General features: G+C 37.0%; 1 protein-coding gene across 1 annotated transcript; it reads left to right on the top strand.

The window, feature by feature from the left end:
- Window positions 1-659: 659 nt before the first annotated feature.
- On the top strand, window positions 660-22,627 carry wnt10a (wingless-type MMTV integration site family, member 10a). Its single transcript, XM_017420757.3, has 4 exons — window positions 660-1,154; window positions 3,000-3,265; window positions 8,803-9,179; window positions 21,722-22,627. Exons 1-4 carry the CDS (start codon window positions 1,093-1,095, stop codon window positions 22,238-22,240), a joined length of 1,224 nt encoding a protein of 407 aa, XP_017276246.1. The 5' UTR covers window positions 660-1,092; the 3' UTR covers window positions 22,241-22,627.
- Window positions 22,628-23,177: the final 550 nt, after the last annotated feature.

Genomic DNA, 23,177 nt, shown 5'->3' with positions numbered 1-23,177 from the left:
AGAAGATTAACACTATATAGTTCATGGTAATGTGAATAATCTGACTGTTTCAGTAGAACAGCTCTGGATTGAATCTAGACAAATTGGTTTATCAAGGTTTTGTACAAATAAAACCTGGTCTATTTATTAATTTAAAAAGTCAGTAAGCTGTGTTGTTTTTATGCACAGGCTAATTAATCCTTCTTTTTGTTTTTGATTTGGCAGAATTGGTTCCACTTCTAGTTGCACTTCCAGTAGATTATTAGTATTTTCTTTAGCGACACCTATAGTTCAGGAGGAGAACTGCAGCTGGCATAAACATCAACACATTCTCTGAAAATGTGCTCGAAGCAATGTGAATCATCTAATACTCTAGAAAAAAAAATAAATTATAGTTTATTTACTTTTAATTTATTTAATTTTATTTATAATCTTTGTAATCATCAGCTCAGTTTGAAACTCTAAATGTAAAAGTTATTTGTTTTGTCTGATTCTTTGGCTTTGCCTCATCCCGAGCATCGCTCCCTGAGTGAATAAATATCCTGTGCTTCACAGAGGACGCAGGCTAAGTGTTGCTGGTGTCCTTATCTGGAAGGATCTCTATCCTGCTTTAACGAGGCACTTGACCTCCCTCGGCGCTCTCCGACTCCGCGAGTGACGCAAAAAAGTGGGCTGGCAGAGCGCTAAGAGCAGCAGTTTAGAGGACTATCGGTGCGCACCGAAACATCAGCAGACTTCATTTAGAAAGCCCATCTCTCGGATCTCATATCACCTCGTTGTTGGAGACACCGGCAAGTGTGCGGATGTATCTGAGAGCGGGAGCCACCGACTTTCCCTCCAACCTGTAGCAGACTCACGCTGTCCGTCATTAAGTTGGAGGCTTGATGAAACTTTTGCTGAATGAGGAGCTCACCGCTGGCTGGCACATCTGGACTCTCTGCGCTGCCGCAGCTGTCAAGTTCTGCGCTAACTTTTAACAGGACTTAAACTGAGCTATTTTTGAATTTTTCTCAGTGCTGAACTTGGTGGAGTTGAATTGGAACTCGTTTTAATCAGAATCTGTCCTTCAAACTTTTTGAAACTGTATTTTTTTACATATCCCGACGAGCGAAGATGGAACACTCAGTCCTCAGAGTGACATGCGTCTTGGTTGTTATCTATCTCTTGGACAAAAGGTGAGTTGAATAACTAAAGCAGTGAATTTAAACTAAACTCATGCTGGGCTTATTTAAAAATTTTCACATTTATTGTATTTTTATCTAACTTTGTGCGTTTGTATTATGAAATCACTTATTTTGGATGAGACCACAGAACATCACGACTAAACTAACTTTTCCATCCTAAGTCATTCATTCATACAATTATATTGAAAGATCCACAACATTATCTGTTGTGATGTAAAGCAAACAGATTAAATATGATTTATTTTGGTCACAGGTCATCTGCTTTTATGTATGAGAAAACACTTTTTGCAAAGTTCTCCTCTGAGTGCAGAAGTCACAACAGGTTGTTACTGTAACTAAAAACAAGGGGACAAACAGTGCAAAAATATTTCAAATGTTTCTTCATAATGCAAGTGAATGACATTTAATGTGATGGTAAGCAGTGTTTAACTTTAATGTCAATGCTACTGGTTTCTTTGGTTCTTGCAGGAGTTACATGTGTCTCATAACTGCAGAGAAGTAGCTTACAAAGTGTCAAAGTAACTGTATGCACCTTTTTATGTCAACATGAAGATAAAGATGTGCTTGAGCATGCAGATATAGTTCATGTGCGTTTACCAAGACCTATACATGCTCATGGCTGTGTTTCGCTGACAGAAACAGGAGACACACTGCTTGTTATTTACAATGCAAAGAAAAGCCGGACAACTTTAAGTTCCTGAGCTATCATCGGAGCAGCGTTTTACTCCTGTTATTGTTTCTCTGTAAGTAGGAGCAAACTTAGGAACCGCTGTGGGCTGAATGTTGTTTCACATCTGCAAAAGAAACAGCATACAGTTTAGTACAGAAAACCATTTAATAGTTAACAAGAAAAAAGTTTGTTTGAGGTATTTTCTGAAGATGATCAAGAGGCATGTGGTCACCTGTTTATAGTGTCAAAATGTTTTTAAAATATTATGTTGTGCCAATTTTGACTTATAGCTTTCAGAATTAGACTTAAATTGTCACAAACTTTTAAGAAATATCTAATGAGAACATTTATAAGACACTTACTAATATTAAATGACAAACTATTGTGAAGCTCCCCTATATATAAAAAAACTACTTTTTTTTATTTTAGCTGCAACTTATCAACCTAAAATGCAAATAAAATAAGATAAAGTTTTACTCTGAGGCTTTCACTAATTTCTATTCAGCAGTCCATGAGATATTTTGCTAACAGGCAGGGGAGAAAGTTAATATCAAAGTTTAAAGCAAACATGTTGTACAATGTGCAAGGCTCGGAATATGTGTTGGGTACAAGGCTCAGCTTCTATCACACCAAATTTTAGCTCAATATCTGTAAAATTGGTATAGTTGTAGCCATTTTTTTGTGTTTGCAATGGTCAGTTGCCTGTGGTGGCCATCTTTAATAGGACTGACTCCAAAGTTAATCAGTTGTACATCCAGTGATTATGTTCTGAGAGTTTCAATTTTAAAAAATCTGCTGGTTCATGAGGTATGTGGCTAACACTCCAGACAAAGAAACACACACATACACACACAAACATCATCTCTGCTTCACTTTCAGCAGGCAGGCGATAATCAAATAATAGCAGATTTGACGGTACACTTTTCTTTTATACCTCCTACATCTGGAGATGATTTTGTAACTGTTAACTCACAGTCTTTGTTTATTTCTTTAGGTTTTACAGGAATCACAAACTTGGAGCATCTTTGAGCTTTTGTTGTCACACCCAAGGCACATTAACAGGAATCATAACTGTCCTATGACTAAGTGGGAAAGAAACAGAAGAGACAAAAGATTTGACTTGTGCATTCATCCTGAATTAACTTGTACCTTTTTTCTTCACTTAGAGTGGATTCCAATGAAATTCTGGGCCTGAAGCTCCCCAACATTGAACCAATCCTGAATGCGAACACCGTGTGTCTGACACTGCCAGGGCTGACACGACGCCAGCTGGAAGTGTGCATGCGTAATCCAGACGTGACGGCTTCAGCAATCCAGGGAATCCAGATTGCCATTCACGAGTGTGAGCACCAGTTTAGGGGGCACCGCTGGAACTGCTCCAGCCTGGAGACCAGAAACAAAATACCCTATGACAGCATCGTCTTTAAAAGAGGTCAGTTTTACTGTTACTGCATGAGTTTGCATTTTCTCTATGAAAAAGATCTTGTTGATTTGAGAGAATTAAAGGTGCTCATTGCAAAGTCATGAAGACCAGACAAAAAGAAATTCATAAAGTAATAAAGAAAAGCTGCAAAATATTTTCTCACAGCAGTGGTTAATGTGTCCTTAAAAACAAAACAAAATTGAAAAAAGCAAAGTTTGTGCCAACTACCATGTGCATTTGTTTACCTGCATGTGTTTATGTGTATTTATGGCGCTCCACCAGCCAGCCTAATGTATGTCAACCACGTGACTGAAGCTTTCATGTGTTTTTTTAGCAGATTTAGTCAAGTGCTTTGTTTACATTTAGTGTTGACCTGAGCGTTGAAGCCTTAATGACAAAGAGGTTGTTTAAGGGCTTCAGAGTTTAAATCCCATCACAAGGTATCGAGACAAAATTTGTTCTTTAATCAAACCGTGGTTTCCTCTTCTAACACTTCAATGAAACAGCTTGAAAGCATTGGCTTACAGAGATTACCTATCACAGAGGTACAAAAGGTCCTAAACAACATTTAATACTCCATTATTCTTCAAACAACTATATCCAAAATCACAACTTCAATAGTTTCATATCACAAGATGTCTTCCATATGGTCAGGTTATTTCTAGTCACCAGTGGACTGGTGTTCTCTTTCTAACCACCTAACCGCTTCTTCTCAATAACGTGCACAAAGGAGCAGATAACTTCAAAAGGAACTAGTCACCTTTCGGATTACCAAACCTCATGCAGATCAGTTTTCGGATGCTTTGTTGTGCTGGGAGCTTTGCGAGTTAGCCACAAAGGATGAAAGAAGATCTTTGGAGTTGAGAAGCTTTCAGATGGTCTCATCCCAGGTCACTAACTGGAAAAGGCATCAATTTCTTAGTAGCCTGAGCACCTGGATGGATGGAAGGACGCCCAGCGTGGTGGGTAGTTTGGGTTCAAATGGGCCTTCTGTTTTTAGAAACAGAAGAAAATTTGAGACCTTGATGAAAATATTTCATTATACATTATTTGGTATGGAATAAAGATAAATATTACTAAGCATGAAAGTTCAAAAAGAAACATTTGGAGAAGTTGGACAAGTTTTGTTGTTTTTATGTTGATATTATCAACAAATAGAAACATCTTTTTGCTTTGGTACCAGCTATTTTAGGCATAAAGTTTACAACACATACTAACTGCGAACGAGCGTAATTTTTCTGTTTTGAAGAGAGCTCTTGGATACTCCTTAAAAAATAATTAGGGAGCTATATATTATAGCTCTCGTGTTTGTGCAATAACCGTAGCAGCCTTATTTGGTGATTATATCCTATTACTAAAGAAAAAACGTTTGTATTACAGAATTTGCTGACACACCTCTGGTCTTCTTTCTGCTCGTTATTGGCTCATTGAAAGACTGTTTGTCATTATTAGTAGAAGCAGTTGCTGGTTGTCTGGCATCCCTGGTTTGCCTCGGGTGCAGAAACTCCAAACCACTGACATAAACAACCTCTTTAAATCAGATGATTCATCTGTTGCATGTTGATACGATCCTCTCCACAGAAGCTCAAAAAACGGATACAAGTTAACACGTTGCAGCCATTATTGCTTGAAGCTTCCGAAGAGCGGCAGTTTAAAATGATCTGCAACAGGAAATTTGCATAAAACATCAATTTCTGGAACCTTGCCAACTCATAGTTTTGTTTTGATTAGTTTCAGGTACACTAAGTGCTCATTCCTGCTCAGCGCACATTAACAACTTGGATAAAAATGAATCCAGGCAAGACACAGATAGACAGATATAGGTGAATCGGTCCATCTCTTTCTGTCATTCTATCTTTCATTTTTTCCTCTCCCAATCTGTCACTGGGCTGCTCCTAATGCTTTTTACTTCCCTTGCCAATGCAAGTACTTGTGAATTTGCTCTCAGCACTTTCCCAACTCTCAAAGGCAAAAGCATAAACCTGTTTAGTTGGTTTCTGTAACACAAAGTGACAGTTTCCGTTGAATCTTTAATTCATTTTGCCACTTCCTCTGCCATCAGTTCAGCCGGGCGTGCCGCACCCGGTGAATTATTTGTTAGATTGATTTGTTTCCAGTCTTCCAGGGACTTGTGATGAGGAGCCCAGAGCAGAGCGGGCCAAGAGCTAAAACAGACTTTCTGTTTAGGGGGGGTGTGTGCCTTAATGCCATCTCTTCTGTCCCACCTGCTGCTGGTCAAGGTGATAAAGCGAGGCACCAGGTTGTCAGTCAGTTTTATATAATGGTTACATAAAACAATTTCATGGTCCAAACCAAACAGCTTTAGCTCCATCCAACCATTGTGCTCATTATGTCCTTTTTTAAGGTAACAACATGTTGATCTCGAGTTTACTGTATGATGTGTTTTTACTGGCGCATGATGATTCTTCTGATGATGCCGATCAACTTGTTTGCAGTCTGATAATTAACGTTTCCCTTTCAAATGGTCTTATTCCATAAATAAAGGCCTAGCTCTTCTTAAAGGAATGCCTATCTCCCACCGCCTGTGATGCCAGTGTTTTACCAACGAAAATTATTTCATGTTGAAAAATCTCTTAGTCATTTTGGTCTCTCTCATGCGATAGCTTGTGTAATTTTGCATGATCTGTTAGCGCTTGTAGGATGTGTTGTGAATGACTGTTAGCTACTACCACACCTAATTTTAGCTGAATATTTGTAAAATTTACTGATGTATAGCCATTTTTGTGTCAACAAAAGCTGATTAGCTGTGACGGACATTTTGAATTGGGTTGACTCCAAAAGTTAATCATTTGTACATGATACAGCCAATAATTACTTTCTGAGAGTTTCATTGAAACTTGTCCCAGGTCCATGAGATATTTTGTTTATAGACAAACAGGGTTGACTCCAGCAGTTAATGCCAAGATTGTAAGCAAAAATGTTTTTCGATATGTTGTGTTGGGGATGATGCTCAGCTACTACGATATCAAATTTTAGCTCAATATCTATCAAATCAACTGAGTTAAAGCCATCTTTGTGTTTTCTAAAGTCAGTTGATTATAGCAGCCACATTGAACTGGGTTGACTCCAAAAGTTAATCAGTTGTAAATATCAACTCATTGATTTTTTATCTGAAAGCTTCATTCAATGATTCATAAAATATTTAACAATACAGACAAACAAACACAACAAACACAGACAGATTGCGAATCCAAATTTACGCAAGTTTATAAATTAAAAAATAATAATCATTTGATTTCTTTCAAACAGTAGGAATGTGGAAACAAGTTTAATTTGTTTCTTCTTTTTTATTATTGGTTGTCTCAACATGTCCTCTTCTTCACAGCATCTAGTCTGTTGACTTTTGGTCCTTGGGGCTATTTTTGATGGAAAAAAAAAAGATTTATGCAGGTCTGTTTTCTGTAAAAAAGAGACTTAAGCCACTTTAGGAGGAAAGAAGGGTTGTCAGGAATCCAAAACCCACACACAAAATATTTTTCCCTTGGACCTTAGCTAATATAACTTTATCTTGTTTTTTACTTTTTTCATTATTTTCAACTTTTGCTTTCAGTTGCTATCCTGTCATTTGAGCCATTAAAAGGTAATTGTTTCTGTTTAGAAACCCGTCATAGCTCGCTTTTTCATTTTCACAGTACTGATTGTCTTTATGCTATAAATTTCAATTTTCCAAATACTTAAAATAGTCTGCCATGTAAAAAAGACTACTTTAGCATGTGTCATAAAAAACATTTAATTTCATCCAGATGAAAAAAAATCATTATTCTGTTCTGAATATTTTATGAATTACAATAATGTGTGGAATGCAGTACAATGCTGAAAATGCAAGTTGTTAAACATTTTAATTTTGCAGAACTACAGACGGTTCTTCTCTCATCTACAAACCTCTCAATTACTCCTAATGAGGGTGTCTCTAAAGTTTTAAGTGTTCAGTTAGATACTGTGGAGAAAAGAAGTTCTACATGTCAGACATTACAACACATCTAACAAAAACAAAGCAGTATTAGATTTTTTTTTTACATTTAAGGAAGAAACCTCAAACAGCTAAAAAAAGCAAGATCCAGTTATTCACTTTTTATTTGACTCCAACAAGCAGCTTGAATCATTTCCCCTCCGAGCACTACGCTATAAACCCCTGAGTGGTTTCTTTTCATGTTTTCTTTACGAGTTTCCATTCTAATCCTCACTGTTTTCTAAACCAGCAAGTGGCTGCCAGTGATTCTGCATTTAGAGAACCTGAGGGCACCTTCACAAGCAGAAAGCTGAGATCTTACAACAAACACCAAAAAGAGGATATGAGTTCAAGTGATTTGGTTGTAATTCATTTTTCAGTCTTCACTGATTCCACAATTGCACATGGCTGTCGTTATTGGAAATATATCAACATGAATGAAATATATTTGCATTTGTCTTTGTTTGAGAAGAGAAATGTACTGCAAAACTGGTTTTATGATTTACATATTGTTCCAAAAGTGTACGTGTTACACATATTACTTACTGTGTAAGAGAGAAAAAAGATACATGAAATGACAAAATCAGTTTTTCATTGTATAAAAATATACCTGTTTAACTATCTCCTTTTTTTGCAATAATATGCCAAAACTCATTAGACTGATTACAAGGCAAAAACTAAAGTACGGTACAACCAACATATCTAAAATGTTTGACAGAAATAAAAAATATATACCAGAAAAATAGGTCAGGCAGCAAGTTTGATAAATGTTACATTCACAATGAAAAATCCAAGCAAGATAGAAAAGGTTTAAACCCATTCAGAAGTTTCCATTGATGTCAAATAGGTAATTTCTCAACAGCCTACAGCTTAATATATGTTCTATGTGCAGTCGGACAAAGAAAAAGTCAAACCTGTTTTGTCTCAGTATGTGACTTCCTGTTGCTGCTTTGAATCTGAATGGCAATGTTCAGAATATGTAATTGTTTGGAACCCTGAAGTGATACCAGGTTTTTCCTTATGTTTTACTTGTTTCGACTTGTGCATACAGTACATATGGAAAAAAAGATAAACAAACCGTGTATTATTTATCATGTTTAAGACAAAAAAACATAAAGAAGTGATGCAATACAAACTCTAAGCATGACATGGGTTCTCTGTCAGGGTTCTTTAATGTGAAGAAAAGTGCTTTCTATAGTGAAAGCACTTTGTTACTTTATTTAGGAGGGTAACCTTTTTTTTTCAGTTTAACTGAATTACCAAATTTATGTGTAAACAGTACGTGTGTCACAGTAATATGAAGATGAATTGCAAAAGTTGCAAAAGTTAATTTTTAGTTAATTAGTAATTTACACATTTCTGTATAGTTTTATTACATACAACTGTATGTATGAGTATTTTATGCCATCAAGTTAGTTAGAGTTTTACATTTTACAATGTTAACATTTACATAACTTTACAATAGGATCATATAATCTCCTCATTTTGCCATATTCAACATAGTCCTGATCTCTTGTTTTGTGTGGTTTGAATCACAATAGGTTACATCACTACTACCCTCTCCATGTACCTGCAGGTTTTCGAGAAAGTGCCTTTGCGTATGCCATAGCAGCAGCCGGCGTGGTGCATGCAGTGGCCAACGCCTGCTCCATGGGTAAACTGAAAGCGTGTGGCTGCGACGAGAAACGGCGTGGGGATGAAGAGGCGTTTCGCATCAAGCTTCACCGCTTACAACTGGAGGCCATCCACAGGGGAAAGGGAATGGTTCATGGCGTGATGGAGCATTTCCCTGCCGACATGCCAGGACTACCCCAGGACTCCTGGGAGTGGGGTGGCTGCAGCCCTGATGTGGAATTCGGAGAAAAGTTCTCACGGGACTTCCTGGATGCCCGTGAAACCTACAGGGACATCCATGCTCGAATGAGGTTGCATAATAATAAAGTTGGGAGGCAGGTGAGTGTTTCACAGAATTTAATTTCAATAATACAGTTTTTATGATCAAAGAAAATCTACTGCACTTGTTTTACTGGCATGAATTTGTTGAATGACAGTATATTACAGTTAAATAAAATAACTGACCCTAACCCTAACCCTAACCCTAACCCTGTTTTGAGGCCCTACATTTTTCATTTAGTTGTCACCATTCCGGGTTTTAGAAGCTGATGGGGTTTTAAAGCCAGTGGCTAATGGGAAAAAAAAACTAGCTTTGCAGAAGTTATTCCCCTAATTTTGCCTTTCCAGTCTGTAATATTATAGGGGGATCTACTCATTATGCCACAATGTAGAGGATGGATGGTGTTCACTTGGTCAAAAACATTGAAAATTGAAGAGATGGAGGAAGGTATTAACCTTCAAATCTCCTTTGATTGAGGCTCAGAGAACATTCTAATTTCAACAGTCTCCACTTTTCAACTTTGCTCTCTCATTGTAATTACTTGGGTTAGAAATTAAAACTGTATGGAACAGATTAGAGATCCTGTAAAAATGACCGACACAACTGGATCAAGCCTGGAATACATTGGCTGTGAGATGATATTGAAGCTAACATGCTGCCTTAGAAATTTAAATGTATAGAATCTTGTGGTGTTGAGTGATACAAATTAAAAGAATTACACAGGTACAGTACATTGATGTGTTCGACACTACATCTAAGAAAAAAGATGCAACCTCAAAGACACCTTTTCCCTTTTTTGACTGACTATATCATTACTACTGATGTAATATCTACGCCCACCCATGTTTACTCCCATGTCGACAGAGCTAATTAGAGTTTATGTCACAGCTTTGCGTAAATGAGTAGTTCTACCAGCTACTATATGGGGAAGCCAGCTGTTATTGCTTTCGGCTGACAATCTCCCCATTTGTGTTTTGTCTGCACAATCAAGGAAACCAGAAGTAAACTGATGAAAAGATACTGTCCCAAATTACTTGGGAGGAAACAGAGAACAATGAGCAATTTATGGGTGCTTTTTGTTTCTATGCCACCACAGTGCTGGACGTTGCCAGGGCTTGTCACTGTCATTTATGTCTTTCTCCTGCATTGCCCAAGGCTGAATCCTTTATACTTAGTCAGTAAAATGATCTTAGAAGGATTATTTACTTATTTATTTTTTCTGTAAGGTGCTGGTAAAACTTGCTTTTGTAAGAAAGGCAGTTGTTCAAATAAAAAATTAAAAGACTACTATTGAAAATCTTTTCAACAGTTCAGTTGATACAAAGCTTATTTCAAAGCTTGGTTTGAAATAAACTTGGTTGTGTCAAATTTGGTCTGTTTTTAACATAAAAAATTAAAATTAAATGGGGTAAAAAATGGTTGAAAAATGCTGACCATTAACAAAAAAATTTAAAAAGTCTTTTCCAATTACAAATTTTTGCACCTCTGTCTTCCTATTCGGTTACTGCACTTGCAATTTAATTCTGTCTTACCTTCTACATTTCAGCAAAAAAGACAAACTTTCAAATTGATGTGAGTTGTACTGCATGACTGAAAATCTATACCAGCACATATAACCCAGTCAATCAAGCAGAATTGTACAACAATCTGCGAAGTGACAGTAGCACAATTAGTGAGATTTGAGCACTGCTCTCTCCATCCCTTGCTTTACACACATTTTTCCAGTCAGATTTGTGACTACCGCTCTTGTTGGCTCACAGACGTAAAAGCAGTAGATCAGCATCAACCCTCTTATTCTACCCAAGTCATTTCACACATGGCATCAAGGTGACAATAAAGTGACTCAGGCCTGGCTCAAAAAACTTGGCTCTTAATTCATTTTCACTTTCAAACTGGGCTGCTGTCATCTTTTTATCACCCCTTCAGTGCTGAGCCAGCCAGGGTGATGGTCACAGATCTGTTGTTGAATGGGAATGACAAAGAGAATGGCACACAGACGTGTGCTTGCTTTGTTCTAACAAGCATCCTTGCTGGATCTTGCTGGTTCAATTATTGTTAGGTGTGGCTGGCTATAGGTTCATTTGTGAACAACCAATGGTGAAGGGTCTTTTTTGTGAAAAGGCCTTTTGCCTTGCTGGTTCAGAGCCATAACAGCAGTGGATCAAAGTTCAAACACCTATTCCTGCTTGGTATTTTCAAACATGATACCAGTACATGAAGAAGCCATCTCAGGTCCTGCTGGAAAGTGATGTGAGGATTATTTTTAGTTTTGATTTTGATAATGGAAAATTTACTCCATGACTCAGCATATTTATTACATGTTCTGTAGTGAAACTTTTCACAGCAGGTTCACTACCTAACCTTTAGCAGCACAGCAGTTTTTAAAGTATAAATAGTATAATGTGAGTTTCATACAAGTTTGCCACACCAATAGGTTTCAGAAAAAAAACTAAATTCAACCACTCAACTTTTTTTTGGCCAAATATTGACCCTAAGATTCCTCACAATATTTATTTCAGAAATTAAACTTTGCAAATCACCGTATACATTACAGCAGATGTATCCATCAACCAAGCTACACCCAAGATACAAAAAAAGAGTATACCTCACCACCAACTGGCCCTAAATGACAGTAAGATGTCCAGACTCTTATTAAGACTGGTGGCCTCTGATGACCTTGATAAAACTTCAAGATAAAATCATTTGCAACTGACTTAACTGATACTGTAGATCTGATAACTAATAATATCTCTAAACTTTCAGCTAAAATGCAAAGAAGACAATCCCTATTGTATTGTCAAAATTACCTAATGATCCTAATAGATGAAGCTCTATTAAGTAAATTATCAACGTGATTCCACATCGGCTACAAGGAACCTAATCTTCAGCATGCTATGGCAGACCACAGGCTGAGATTTATGACTTCAGTGAGTGAAATGTATAGAGGAACTCTGTGGTCCACAAACAGGAGAGAGGGAAACCTCAAGGAGTATAGAAGAAACCAAAAAGTGGGATAGAATATTTGGTCAGAGAAAGGAAGTAGAACAGAAGAACGAATAAGTGAGTCATTTCAGAGCTGGTACTGTAAAAACCCACATCTGATGACTTCACATGTAAAGCACAATAAAGCCCTATTAAGACTCAACAACACACACATACATGTGCACACGTGGCCCCTTGTATCAAACAGAAAATTCTGACAGGTGGGGCCTCAACACAACGCCTACTCATCTCTTGTGTGTTTCCGCCCACCAACTCATCGTCAGCAGCACTTCACCTCCCTCCACCCTACTCCTTCCCCTGTCCCACTCGCCCCCTTCAGAGAGGTAGTCTTTAAGCAGAGGAATGCAGTGTTTTTTGCGCGGGGTGTGCATGTTGCCTCATGCCCACCCCAAGGTTCTCACGACGTCCCGTCTTGTTTTTAGCCCTAATTAGTGACTGCTGGCAGTTTGGAAACAGATGTTTAAAACCCTGCAAAAGATTTTAGACTTCAAACAGCGGGGCGGAAAGTAGAAAGAGATTCGCCCTTCCTTCCCTCCCCACTTCTGCTCTACCTCCTCCGGTTTCTTTTCAGCAGGACGAGGAGTAAAATGATGAAAAATATGGATTATTTCATTATATAAATGCCACCATATTTGTTTAAAGTACAATATTGTATTTTAAAGTTTATTAGTCTATAAGGACAAACCAGAAAAACTGACTTTTCAACATTTAGAGTTTTTTACCACTGGTCAGAAAAATAAATAAATAATTTGTACAGACATCACTCTTCATCCCACATAAATGTTTCTGCAAAGATGTACACTCCAGCCATCCAATATTCAGAAACTTACAAACACCACTGTTCAGTAGCTATAACTGAAACATCAACTAACAATAAATTTCTTGATTACTTCCCCTCCCCCCCAAAGTAATCTCATCCATCGTTTATAGAGCACACTTTAGAACAAATGCTTGGCAGGCTTCCTTGTGTTCATGTTGCAGAGCTAGGAGCCATGTCGAGGTTCTGTTGAATCCTGTCTGTTCATTAGGCAGGTGGTGACAGTGCTGACTACACAACAGTCTGCTGTGTTACTGGTAAGCATCTTCTGGTAATTACAATTTACCATCAGGGCCTGACTTCAGGGGACTAAGAAGAAATTGGCTTTCATCTTGTATTTGTTTCTGCATTTTGCGTCTTAACAGTTGAAAAATCCACTCATAAACAACTGAACATTTGAGGCATAACAACTAAATGCTGCTTCACCATATTTGATTTTAACTTTGGGCTCCACAATTTGACCTAACCCCATAGATCTCAGAGTCCTACTGGGTTCATATTTCATTAGCATTTCACTCATGGAAATTAAGGAAAACGGATGGAGTCAACCCAAACTTTTTTTTGTTAAATTCCTTGAGGTATGCATATCGCTTGCTGCTTTTCATGCCAAAAAATTTAGACTAAGATCACCTTATCCTGAGAAATTAAAGAGTTGTAGCCATTTGGTCAGAACTTAAAAAAACAAAAAAAAACATGCACAATCTCATGCAATATTGTGAGATGCTATGCTGAGGGTAAAATTTAGTTCAATGTCTATTAAACTGACTGATTTATAGTGTTTTTGTGTTATATTAGTTGGCTATGACAACCATTTAGAATTAGGTTGACTTTAAAAAAAATCAGTTTGTATATGTATAAGCGATGGTTATTCTGCAAGTTTCATTCAAATGTGTCCAGTGGATCATGAGATAACTTGGTAACAGACAAACAGGGTTGACTCAAACAGTTATTGGGCAAATATCTTGCTAAATGTGTAGCACTTGGAACATGTAATATAAACAACTTTCTTTTCTTTTCTTTTATAAACAACTTTCAAATACAACCATATCAAATTGTAGCACTATATTTGTAAATTTGACTGAATTATAGCTGTTTTTTGTGTTTTCCAAAGTCAGTTGGTTGCAATAGTGATAATAAATTGGGTTAGCTCCAAAACCTGTTTTTTTTAGAGACACAACCAATAAATCTTTACTGCACAATTCATTAAAAGCCATCCAGGTCTTTATAGATATTTTGCTAACAGACAGGCAGAGGTTAATCTGAATAGTTAATTGCAAAATTTTAAACAAAACACTCATAGTATGAGTTGGGGGTCAGTCTTGGCTACTACCACACCAAGTTTTCCTTTGACTTTCAGCAGTGGGCAATACAATAATGCAAAACTTTATAAAAAAAAAAAAACCTTGTGTGATTAGGTTTCTTTAGACATACTTTGCTAGTTCTAGTAAGGAGAAATGAAGTGAAGCAGGTGCTTTCAGGCAATTAGGAACTGACTTTGCATACATCAAAACTGCCTCAACCAGAGCGCTGTAAGATTTATTTGTACCCTTTTGAGATTTGCCCAAACCAGCAATACTGGGACTCCCAGATCCTTTTATGGCTAATTTAACCCACGAGCGATGATAAACTGTTTCAAAGAGGCATTTCAGGTTAATTCACTGACTCAGAAACCACACAAAAAGCTAAGTGATCAAAAAGAATCAGTGCTGTGTTAGTTCTGTTCTCCCCAGAGACACTTTTTTTTACCATCAGTGGTGTGCGGGGCATTCCTGATAGCACAGGCACACAGGATTTATTCCGAACGCACACTGTGCACGCACTAATACTTGTACCTTTAAGCTCTTACAACTCTGTTTTACTTACACAGAGGCAAATGATTCATAGTAAAAGCTCCACAGGTGGAAGTGCTTATGTGGGTAATAACATTTTATTAGAGTCTCTAAATGAGAGCTGTGGACACTGTGTGCAATTAACAGTGAGTAAATGCAGCACACATAGACACAAACACACACCAGTTGTAATGCAGTAAAGCTGTTCACTGTAGATATGCATTTGCGCAGTAATTGCATGTCATTGTGCTTGCATGTGTATTCGTCTGCGCACGCTTACCAGTTCTTTTGAAGCAAGGCGTTTGATTTGTTTAAAGTTGATGTCTGGGTTTAATGTGTTGCTGTGGGATTTGTTTGTGTGCTTTGATTTTGCCTCGGCTTTCTGCTCGGCTTTAGGGTCCTTTAGTAGATTGTCTTTGAACTGACAGACACAAGGCAGCAAACAGACTTGTCGGCTGTTGATCTGTGAGAAGGGTCGATCGAAGGACGTGCAGACGTTAGATTAGGGTTTTCCCAAATGTGGTTTTCAGCGCTGACACACAAAGTTGGCAAATGATTGAAATAAAACAAAAAAATAGTCATAATAACAATAAATTAATTATATAATTAGACTTTAATAAAGTAGTTTACTGGTAAAGTTAAGCTGGTTACTGGCAGTGGCATTTCTAAGCTTCTCTAATTCCACATGTTGAACATGGAGTAATTTCCTTGCATACAGCATGTGTTGCATATATTTTTGTTTATTCCCCATCACCAAAGGCGATAATCTTTTAGCCTGTGTCTGTTCACTTGTCTGTAGCTTTAGTAAAAAACCTTTAAACTATTGAAATAACTTTATTAAAACTTTAAGAAAGTAATTATTAAACATATTTTTACAACTGATTAACTTTTGGAGTCAGCCTATTTAAAGATGGCCACCACAACTAATGCACCTTAGCCATTACAGAAATTGCTATAACTTAGTCTATTTTACAGATATTTAGCTAAATTTTAGTTGGGTAGTAGCTGAGAGTGATTGTCAATACAATACAATCGCTAACAGATTACCTGAGGTTTCACAATATTGCATGACAACACATATATTTGACCAAAATACTATAAATCTGTCCCTACTCAGTAAAAGATGCTGTTGGTTTAAAACTCTGGCCTGAAAGGTGATGGGAGTTATGGGAGTTATGGGAGTTATTCCTTCAATCAATGCTTGACATGTATCATTATTATTTTTAAATAAAATAATTATTTGTATATATTTGTATGGAAATAAAAAATAAGTAAACAATTGAAAACAATTGAATTGTTTTAAAGGGTTTTGTAGATGAAGCAAAAATAATTAGCTTGATGGTGAAAAACACCCTACATGAACAGTTGTTCTGCTTTTAAAATAAGTTGCAAACAGAAACCAAAATTTGCTAAAGATAACACTTAGATTGTTGCAGCCTGTGTCGTGTCACAGAAGTATGCAGCACATGCATATATTCCATCGGTCATCACCAGCTGATTTATCACAGATGAGTCATTGTAAAGACAACCAAACATCTATATATGGTAAGAAAACTGACATAAAATACTGCTAAAAAGAGTGTAGTAACACTTCACCTTTGGCATACTGCAATCCTGAATCACACATTATGTGTTACGACATGGCTGCAACAAGCAAGTGCATGCAGGAATTGAACTGCCTCATTAAGTTTGTATGTTCTGAAAAATAATCTTTGTAATTACTAACCATTGTTGAACAAACGTCCATAAAATCTCACTGAAAGATAACTGCTGGTTAAAAAGAAAATCTTGATCACTTGACATCGCTCTGTCTTTGAATACTTTTCTGAGCTCTATTTTTTTTAAAAAATGAACAAAACAAAACTTCAAATTTTTATTGTTTAACCAAATAAATGTGAACTAACCGATCTTCATTTTTTTTCCATCTCCTGCTCTTCACAGTAGCCTGCATGTACTTTTTCCCGGTGTATTGTATTATAGCCTCCCGTTCTAGTCTGCCACCAACATGTTGTTTTTGATCTCTGTCTGGGGTTGTTTTATAGGTGCCTCTGTCAACTCTATAAGCCCATTAAAAGTTGCCAGATGTTTGTTGTAACTTTGTTCAATAATTGACTTTTTTTTTTGGAGGGGGGAGGCAACATTTTTGTAGTGTATGAACACTGAAAAACCAACGAGTACAACACAAATGTTGTCCATGGAACCAATGATTTATTTATTTATTTAATCTAAAACAGAAAGAAAACTGGTTTTCCAACTTTAGATTGAAAAGACTCAAGGCCTGACAAATATTGACTCAATTGCATACAGTCAACACAAAGTAGCTTTGGTAGGTATCAAGGCACAATACGATATTAATTTTGGAAACTTTAAAATCATGTTGGAATAATAAAAGTTATTCTACCAAAATATATATTACTGACCAAAGAGAAAGCCACACAATATTTTTTTTCTTTCTCAGAAAATCAAAATCTTTTTCTGATCTCCAGTCCGCCAATTTGAGACTGTAAATGGTCTCAACTGGAAATGATAGAGTCAAAATGGTTTGATCTGAGACTGAAAGAGTTTGATCCGTCAAGCGATTTTAGCCCTCATCTTAATTTCCTCTTGTACTAAATCTTCCTAACTAATACTCTTTGTTAGATCATATGTTACACTGGCAGACCACTTAAAATAGAACAAGAACAGACAGCTTCCTTATTTCCTGTCACCTGTTAATGGCCTGAATTCTACCTGTTAGGCTTTCATCTACTTGCCAAAAGAGTGTTTCCCAAACACATGAAGCACATTTTACTCACAGTTCTTTTCTTTTGTTGAGGTTTTGAAGCTTTCAAAATTATTTTAAGGTCTGCCCAATCAGAGCGCAGGCTGTGCAGCACATTAATAGTGGCTTTAATGAACAAATACACCCTGAAAAAAAAAAGATCTAACAGATGTTACTCCTTTGATGATGCATTGCCAGAAGTGTTACATTTTTAAATCAAATGTGCTTTAATTGTACTTTACAAAAAGGTCTTTGTGTTTTACCACTTGCATTTCACACTCAGCTGAGTAAGAACTTATAAACCCAATTGACTGTGACTTAAAAGACAACTATTTAAAACAGCATTCTGTTTTTTGTTTTCCTGTGGAACATGTTCCACTGGAAACAAAGAGAAAAAACAACCTGTCCTGCATGTTATTATACGTGTTCCTATTTCTGACAGGTTTATGGTCAACTGTCTACTTGGCTCTTTAACATCTTTTTTTGTTATTTTAAACTCAGTGAATCTGAAACTTGTTATACCTGCCTGCTTAAAGTGGTTAATGCATGACATTCAATATTCAACAAAAGGAAGATTTCATCAAGTTTATTGATGACAACAACCATTTATCCTGTCATCACTGCTTGTCCCTCTATGTTAGAATGGAGTTTTCTTTTCTATACTGACACAGTACAAAAGGTCAAAGTGACTTAATTTCTTTTGATTTCACTATGGAAGGCACTCTGAAATTACAAATGTGTTAGCTTGATATATTGTAAAACAAAAAAATGAAGTGAATAAATTAAGGAGAACAGATTTTTCAACATTTTTTCTAAAATTTTTGCATTTAGTACGTACATACATTTATAAAAAGTGCTTCTGGTAGAATCATGCTTTTGGGTTTATATATATATATATATATATATATATACCTTGAACTCAACTTAGTTGAAAAGAATGACTAAACAGGCCTGGTTGCCCATTGTACACATTACTGAAATAATGTTTTAAAAAAACTCACAAGGTTTCATCATAATTTTTAAATGTGAGTTGACTGGATTCTGAATCTGGCAATGATATTTTTATTATTATTATCATTATGACGCCCGTAAATGCAGTTAACATTTCACATATGCACTTTACCTTGGAACTGCCTGACAGGTGAAATAGATTTGAAGTCAATATATGACATGGCGTCAGGGCGTCATCCCCAGTATTGAGGGTGTTGCTCTGATCTGTTGTGGTGAAAAAGAAACTTGAGTGTTTTTTAGGCACAGCCCACTGGTAGAAGACTGTTGGGCAGACCCAGAACTTCCTGGAGGGAATATGTATCCTCTCTGACCTGGGAACACCTTGGAATCACCCAGTGATGCTGTGGAAGTGGGTGTCTGGGTTTCTCTGCTCAACCTGTTGCTCTGCGACTTAGCTGCAGATATACTGTGAAAAATGGATGAATGTTTCAAACATTGTCCAAACACCATAGTGCAGCCTAGTGGTGTTTGTGAAAGATTCCCTTTTCTGATACTTGAGGCAAGGCTATAGCTTCAAGAGGCATCACAATTACATAACACACTAACACTATGCAGATCAGGATTCTCCTTCCTTTTTATACAGAAGTTACTTTTATATGAAGTACTAAACTTTTTAGCACATTTGGAAACTTTTATACATCAAAATACAATTAAAAAGAACAGCACAGTAGCAGTTTGTGTTGCACAGCTCCTATCCTGCTGTGAAGGACCCATCAAACAGTAGCAATGTGGATGCAATTATGACTCCTGGGTCAGTTTGTCTCTTTAAGGTTTAAGTGGGTTGGAGCGTTTCATGATTACAGAGCTTGCTGTGTGTTTAAGGCCAGAACGTTAGTGATTCTGGGGTTGCCTCTGACTCTTTCTAAAAACTTGAACCAGAAGCTGCACTCTGAACTCAGTGCAAGTGCTGTTTGAACTGTTGCAGTGTTGTTTACCATGAAATCTTACACTCTTTATTATCTCCTCACCACTGATCACAGCTTTTTAAAAATTCTTTTCAACACGCTCTATAATAATAGAACATTGTTTGTTCAAAATGTGCACTTATACTTCACTTTCTGTCATCTCAATTACTTGAAATCAAAACATGCAATGATGCAAAGACTGGAAATATTTCACATTCTTTTATATATTATTATAATAGCATTACAGACAAGTAATTTAAGAATGCAAGAAACATCAGTATTTCTAGCATTTAATCATCTCAAATGCTAAAACTGCATGTTTAATTAAAAATTAAACAGATGTTTAAAATGAAATAAATATACCAAAACTGTTTTAATTTACACAAATAAATAAGAAAATAAAGCCTAGCATCATTTGAGGGTATGCATGTTGTTATAAATTAAAACTGTTTTATTCTGAGCAATAATGGTCAAAAATTAAAAATGACATTATGCACAATGTCATGAGATGTTGTGAGAACTTTTCAGATGTGTTAGCGCTCAGAGATTGTGTTGAGAATCAAATTCCTTTCTCAGTTCTAAGTAAAAGTGAATTGCTTTGCACCCCTTGGTCACTTTGTCCCCACACTCATGTTCTGCAAGTTCATCCCAAGAAGCAGGGGCGTCCCCCTGTTCTTTTTTGTTTGTTTGCTTTTGTCTTTTTTTGATATTGGGCTAAGGTGAACTGGTAGTACTGTTTAGCTCTACAGATGGGGTTTGTTAGCAGCACATTTGAAAGAATGTTCTAGTTCACAGTGGATTGTTTTAACCACTACCCCTGATGTCATCAGTTTAATTTTAACACTTGAAATTTTGTGGTTAGGGTATCGCTAGAAAACGAGATTCAGCCTAAGTGAAACAACATATAAAACCAAAGTAAACAGTGAAGAAATGCAAACAGGAAATAAATAAAGCACTAAAATGTCTTTGGGACTTTCTCCAGCCAGTTTATGATGACTTTGACTCCTGTTTAGTGAGAAGAAATGCCAGAAGGATGTTTGCAGCATGTTTGTGTGTTGATAGTTTCAAAGAACACCTGGTATGCACAGTATGTCAGAGATGCCATGGAGTTGGAGAGGAAAGTTTTCTCACACCATAGGCATGGTACTTTCTAGGCTGGTCAAGCATTCCTCTAAAATATAGTTTCACACATGTTCTTTTAATGCACACACATTGGCACACAATACATCAAACATAACACCATTACACACAAGTATGACATAAATACACACAAGCAGCAGCTATGTTTACATTGTCATATTGGTCTCCCTGTCTTTTTGTTTAATTTTGTGCAGAAGCAGCAAGTATATAATTGAGGTTTATACTTTGCGATAAGTAGCCTTACTGTTAGCACATGTTCAGAATGACTTTAATGCCCAAGGTATGTGTGTGTATGCCTGCTGATAGGGGCGGCAGCAGTAGCATCTGTCGGTACCCTGGGTGGCCTGGTGTTCCTGCTGGTAATTGGATCTTAAAGTTTAGGACTGGTGTTGACTGATAAACACACACCAACACACACATGCAGACACATTATGGAGGTAGACATGGTTCATGCCATGGAGGATTTGTCTGTTTGTTTATGTCTGGGCACCAATGAAGGGAAAGGATCAGTTGCTCTTGGTAATTTTCTGATACAGAATTATTATATATATATAATCTATGGTCTTCATCGGAAAATCAAACTGTGGATAGAGTTGTCACCTACTCTGCAGAACACTAAACTTAGTTTGACGAACAACCCATGCATTTGATTTCCAATGGTTTTTGAGTTTTGAGTTCCACTGGCCAGGATTATGCATTAAAGAGAAAATATGTAAATACTGTAATGCCCTGATGCCCAATATGCTGCTACATGTGGGTCACCCTCAGTGTCATTAGTTGAGGCCAGACAATGAAAAATGACTGAATGAAAATGAGTGCTGTTTGTTTGACAAATGCCCGCATGCATCATGTTATTTGATATCAGGACATTTAACCACATACTTAGAGACAGACCACCTGGATTTCTTAATGTGGAAGCAATATTTTTCAGTAGTTTTGTGTCATTGAGTATACAGTGGAATCTTGTTTGAAAGAACAAATGAAAAACTAGTTCTTTGCATACCACTATATAGTAAACTCAAAATGCAAGCTCTAAAAAATTAATCAATTTCATTATTTTTTTTCTTTTTTCTTCTCACCTCTACTTCTACCCCCATCCCACCCTTTTTTATTTTGTTGTCTCTTTCTCTTGCAGGTGGTTATTGACAACATGAGAAGGAAGTGCAAGTGCCACGGGACATCGGGGAGCTGCCAGCTGAAGACCTGCTGGCAAGTCACTCCAGAGTTCCGGGTCGTGGGCTCAATTCTAAAAGAGCGCTTCCACATCGCCACACTCATCAAGGCTCACAACCGGAACAACGGACAGCTGGACCACTCCAACCATAATAATCACAACCACCACAACCATCACCAACATCACAATCACAACCACCACACGCATCGGCGGCGGCCAAGCAGCAAAGAGCTGGTTTACTTTGAAAAGTCGCCAGACTTTTGCGAGCGGGACCTGAGCTCGGACTCATGGGGCACACAGGGCCGGATCTGCAACAAGACCAGCCCCGGCATGGACAACTGTGAGAGTCTGTGCTGCGGGAGGGGCCACAACATTCTGCAGCAAACACGGAGCGAACGTTGCAACTGCAAGTTTCACTGGTGCTGCTATGTGGTCTGCGAAGAGTGCAGGATAACAGAGTGGGTCAGTGTCTGTAAATGAAGAAAAACAAAATGAGTATGAAAATGAAAGAAAAGGACATTTTTCAACCCAAACTGATTCTTTTAAAGGGGAAAAGACTGTAATATACATGCCCCAAACTTTTTGCGATGGACTGCAGTTTTTCTTTGCAGAACGGTTGTGCAAAGAGAGTGTGAAGCAGTTGAGCCAGCAAAAAGCAACTTGTGTTGTCGGTAAAGAGTGCGCACATGCAGGACACGTCTAAGGCTGCCATAACTCAAAGAAATGGGATGTGTACTGCAGTTAAGTTGAAAGTAAAGATCATAATTTTATTAGATGGATATATGAAATGAAAAAAAAAAAAAACATTCTCTTCACTTGCACACAGATGCATCAGATTAAATTTTGCAAAAAATAAACTTCAAAATAGGCACAAAGCTAACTGCTTTGCAGCCATAGTAATTTAAAATCAACATGACACCTAAAAATCAGATTTATTTTTTATTATTTATATTGTTCACACACCAAACTCCCTGATAAACTAACACTGACTTACAGTACAGCATATATCCAATCAGACCATTTTCATGTCTCTTGTCCACTATCTAAAAACACAAATGTAGATATATCTTTACAAGATTTCACACAAAACAACATACTGTGTTTGAGCACTTACAGGTTTTATGCCTTGTTGAAAGACATTTGAGCATAAGAAATATTTATTTCTACAAGCTGCATTGTTGCACATTCAATGCAGCTTCAATGCAGGTTCAGCTAATACTTTCTAAATGTTCTAGGTAATGTTACTATGTTGTATGTACTAAAATATAAACTGCCAACAATTGTAACATTCTTTTAGTAACACAAATGCTTATAATGGAAAGAAAATAGATACGATTTGAGTCTAAAGATGAAGTCTTGTAACTGACAGAATCATTGCACGGTTGCATCAAAGGCTTAATACTTATAAGGAACTAAA

This window comes from Kryptolebias marmoratus, linkage group LG6 (genome assembly GCF_001649575.2).
Source record: "Kryptolebias marmoratus isolate JLee-2015 linkage group LG6, ASM164957v2, whole genome shotgun sequence".
Classification (NCBI taxonomy): Eukaryota; Metazoa; Chordata; class Actinopteri; order Cyprinodontiformes; family Rivulidae; genus Kryptolebias; species Kryptolebias marmoratus.
Note: the sequence above shows the minus strand (reverse complement) of the source record. Positions and strands in the feature narration are given on the sequence as shown.